Here is a 4,548-nt window from a genome sequence, read left to right as displayed (position 1 = left end):
TAACTCAGTTGTTTGGTGGTGGCTATGGCGGAGCTTCCACAGATTCAATAACATTAACAAGTGGTGGAGGCCAGCAGGTGGCTGGGGGAGAGGGGAGGCAGGAGGAGGAGAGACCCAAGGCAGCCGACGGTCCGAGTGTCAGGTGAACTGAACTTCAGGTAAGAAGTTATGACCTGCAGTCTATCTGGGTCAGATATAAACCAGGTGTATATCTGAGTGAATCATAATGCAATCATATGGCACACTTACTTCTGAGGAAATTTTAAATGGCACTCATCATCAGAAAGGTTGCCTACCCCTGGATTAAAGTCACTGAAAGTGCAGGTCTCTGGCTCACCAACTGGTAACACTACCATTAATGGCCATTAATGATTATTGCGCCTATGTTTGACAAATCAATGTCTTCTATGTGAAAGGTATCACTTCTTTTCCATGACAACAAATTTTCCAAACTCAGCTAAAGCATTCTGTTTGTACACTGCTGTTTGATTTATTGATCAGTAGGATTTGAAGGCAGAAAAGAGGACAGCTAGTATGAGTACAGTAAAGAGATTTGCTAACTTTTTGGGAAAAAATCAATAAATAAATCAGCCATACAGCTTGTGAAACATCTGTTTAAATCTTGTTGAATTTAATTGGCTAAATTCACAAAAAAGCAGTTTTAGAGTAGCACCACATCTCACCTGATCACAGCCTTATAAAACAAGTTATGTTACTTATTTCTAATTACTTTAATCACACTGTACAGCTTGTCATGGCTAACAGATGGATTCAAGCGCAGACAGCGTTCTGGCAAGCAATAAAGGTGACAAATTATTGACACAAGAGTGAAACCACAGTGATTTATATATACAGTGAGTGGGGCAGGGGTCCAGGGCTCCAGGGGATAGAGGGGAGGAAATCCATGCTCGCTCTTCACTCAGTCCAAACGCCGCCACTCCTTTTCTCACGCACACTCACTTCTCCTCAGCCACTCTCGCTCCAATTTCCACTTATGCCGACACGCTCAGGGATCACAGGTAATGGTGGGTTGAATATATGATTGTTTGTGAGTGGAATTAAAGTTGAGCAGCACCACCATCCAAAATAATTTGCTAATTTTACTTTGGGAGAGTTTAGAGCTTAAAAAGTCAATGCTGCCAGTGAGGAATGGGAGCAGCTTTGATGTTCCATCAATGTGCAACCTACCATTTTAGACGGACACCAGCTGCAGAATCAGTACTACATTCAAAAGGAGGGAGGCACATCTTTTTAAAAAGAAAAATCTGCCTTGAAATTTTGCAATTTAGTTGAGCTCAGCACTGCAATGGTAATATGCAAAGCACACAATAATGTCCTAAAGTGTATTCTCAAGTTTTTCAAAATTAGAGAGACAACATACTCAGAGGAAGTCAAAGGAAAAGTTATGTTCCAAAAAGCAAGGATTAGGACAAAAAAGGAGATGTAAATGTGCCTGTGTCATCCAGGTCATCGTAGTCTAAGGAGCTTGGAAACGTTTCACCTCTCATCTGAGAATCTTCTTCAGTTCTAAGACTATAATGGTGGAGAGTCCCAGATTTAAGATGTAAATGTGTTAGAGGATAAACTTGTAGAGTAATTGTGATGAGCAATTCACTGTAAATTTACAAAATATTATCAGAAATCTCAGAGTTTCATTTCAAATTCATATGACTTTCTATTTCAGTGGAGCTGTCCAATGAAAAGGTTTCACAAACCTGCATAGTGAGGAAGAAATAAATTCTGTCTATTTTTCTTGCTTGAAGTTTTTTCATTCAAAACACACGAGTGGGAGGGGGGTCATTTCAGTAACTTAATTTGGTTTGTAAAGGCGTGTGTTATAAGTGCTGCCAGAAATGAGCTTCCACTGTGTAGGAAAATTCCCTTCAACCGTATGTCAGGTGGTGTGACTCCCCCCTCCCAAAGCCTTATTGGAGCAGCAGGTGGAGCTCCCTCAGCATCTCTCCTTCATATTATCAATACCATTGTCTTTGTGGACTCATAACCAGCTGGGATGCATCTCTGTGGAAAAACTCCCCTTTATGTGGCAACTTTATAGCTAAAAGGAGCACAGCAATCACATCCTGCAGAAACTAGGTAAGTCTAATTTAGTTCACTTTAATAGTAAAGACTGCTATATTCATACAGAGTTTTGAAGCTTCTAAAAGGTAAAAAAGGATGAAAGAATAAAGCTATATGTATGGTTCTGTATGTCATCAAGATTACAGTGGATCCCTAACTTCTCTCAAGTAACACAGGGCCGCAGACAAGCAATTTCCAAGTGACAGAGATTTGAAGAAAACATAACTTTCTTCAGAAACCATTAATGCTTTGTTTTAGTTACACCCAGATGAAACCCACCTAACACAGTAGGCCAGCTTTCATGTAGAGTTATTTTGAGTTTACAACAAAGTAGCCTACAAAATGTAAATCTATTTTTAGCAGCTTAAACTCAACAGTTGTCATCATGTACAATATGTTATCCTAACAGTTACACCTAAAACTTTCCAAGTAGGTCTTAAAAAGCTGCACAATGTGACGCCCTGAACATTATTTGTCTTACTGTACATCCAGTGGTTTTATTGCAGGTATTAGCATGTGAGCAAACAATGGAGGGAGCCACTTTATCCATCTTTGTTACTATCCAGAAGATCTACTACCCTTTACTTTGTGTCATCGGCATTCCAGGTTTGTATTGCGTTTGGCTTTCCACGATCTATCAAGAATAATGGACATCAAAATATAACAATGCACAAGACAAGTAGAAATAGAAATATGACATTGCGTATTTAGCTGCGGACGAGGATTAGGGCCACTGGAAAAAAGAAAAAGTGGGCACATCTTTTTTTTCTTCTTCTCCAGAATTCTGAGAAAAGTTAGAATTCTGACTTTAATCTCAGAATTCTGAGAAAAAAGTCAGAATTCTGAGAAAAAAGTCATCTGAATTATTTTTTCTCAGTCTTCAAGCCTTTGTCGCGTCGTTGTGATGTAATCGGCCTACAAATGCGGCCTCAGGAGGATGTAGCCTCTGAATTTGGACACAGCTACTCTGTAACCAACAACATTAGCTAACTGATGTATGCTAGCTACCAAATCCTTGATGAAATCCATGAGATGAAGTTTCCTAAATAGTTCCTGAATAGTTAAAAATGTGTGAAAACTGGACATCAGATTAATTTTGCTACTTACTGTATCTTGTGGATGTGTACAATATCATATGCATCCTTAGTTTTAGCTTTTATCTTTGACCAAATGATCAATAAACGAGTGTGGGCCTGTGTTCCTACTCTTTGTTCTAGGAAACCTCTTCACATTCTACATGATCTGTTTCCGTAATTGTGGGATGTCCAGCACAGCCATCATCTACCTCAGCTGTCTAGCTATTGCTGACATTTTCTACTTGGTGTGGGTAATTCTTATTGACCTAACTCTCGCCTTCTGGACCCTGCAGCCCTTCTGGCACTCTTACCCCTGGTGTAGCATTCTGGGATTTTTGCAGTATGGGTCACTCTACAGCTCCTCTTGGATTGTGGTGGTGTTCACCATCGAGCGTTACTTGGTCCTCCGCAGCACGGCTGTCAAACAGCATTTGTCACAAACTAGGGTCACTAAGCTTACCTGCATAGCTATTGTGCTGGTATCCCACCTGGTCTCTGTGCCTCTGGCTTGGATCAATATTGTCACACCTGTGAACCTCACAGTGGATGGAGAGAACATCACATTGCCCAGATGTCTATACCGCAATGAGACCTACACTACTGTTATAGTGTGGATAACTACATTCCTCTCAGGAGGAATTCCAATCGTGTTGGTTATCATTTTCAATTACCTCATTGGGTACCATTTGTGCAACGCCAGTAAGCTCTTCACTAAAGAGGAGTATCGTGTCATGCAGGGTAAAAGCACGAGGGACATGTTGAGGAGGACCATTCTCCTGCTGGGAACCGTCTCTGTGGCTTTTGTTGTGCTTAGCCTTCCTCGTTTTGTCACGTATTGCATCTTGAGGACCAACTACAATAATGAGAATTTTAATAGAAATGACTACAGCATTCCAATCAACGTTGCCGGAGACATTGCCAACATGCTGCAGAACCTGAACTCCACCACAAACTTCCTACTCTACTGTATGGTCAGTCGCCGCTTCCGGCAAGAGCTGGTCCAGGTACTGACTTGTAATGAGAAGGCACTTGAACTGGGCTCTGTCCTCACAAATACTACCATGAAAGTTTTTTCAGTGGTGGATCATAAGGCTTCATATTCCAGCAACCCTGTGTCTGTGGTGCTAACCAGTTTAAAACCTACAGAATAGAACGAACCGTGAATCAAGCCGTGAATCAAGGTACACTTACCTACTTTTATAGGCTGTATCCCCGGAAACTCATCAACTTCGATATTAACCTAAAGCCAGAATGATGTGTTTGGTTGGTTTACACAGGTAGAACAGTATCAGCATATACGCAGATGGTGTATATGAAAAACTTGTTTAACATAATATATTGCAAAAACAGATACTTGGGACAAATTCTGAAAAGGTGTCAAAATGTCAAATGA

At 40.7% G+C, this 4,548-nt stretch overlaps 1 protein-coding gene across 1 annotated transcript; it reads left to right on the top strand.

The window, feature by feature from the left end:
* Window positions 1-2,041: 2,041 nt before the first annotated feature.
* LOC146558640 (putative G protein-coupled receptor 139) lies at window positions 2,042-4,306 on the top strand. Its single transcript, XM_085247201.1, has 3 exons — window positions 2,042-2,094; window positions 2,586-2,685; window positions 3,297-4,306. The coding sequence occupies exons 2-3, from the start codon at window positions 2,607-2,609 to the stop codon at window positions 4,304-4,306; spliced, it is 1,089 nt and encodes a 362-aa protein (XP_085103327.1). The 5' UTR covers window positions 2,042-2,094; window positions 2,586-2,606.
* The last annotated feature ends 242 nt before the right edge of the window (window positions 4,307-4,548 follow it).

Source organism: Mchenga conophoros, linkage group LG15, assembly GCF_057382185.1.
Source record: "Mchenga conophoros isolate Kocher_MC1m ecotype Shallow Benthic linkage group LG15, M_conophoros_male_GT1.1, whole genome shotgun sequence".
Classification (NCBI taxonomy): Eukaryota; Metazoa; Chordata; class Actinopteri; order Cichliformes; family Cichlidae; genus Mchenga; species Mchenga conophoros.
Note: the sequence above shows the minus strand (reverse complement) of the source record. Positions and strands in the feature narration are given on the sequence as shown.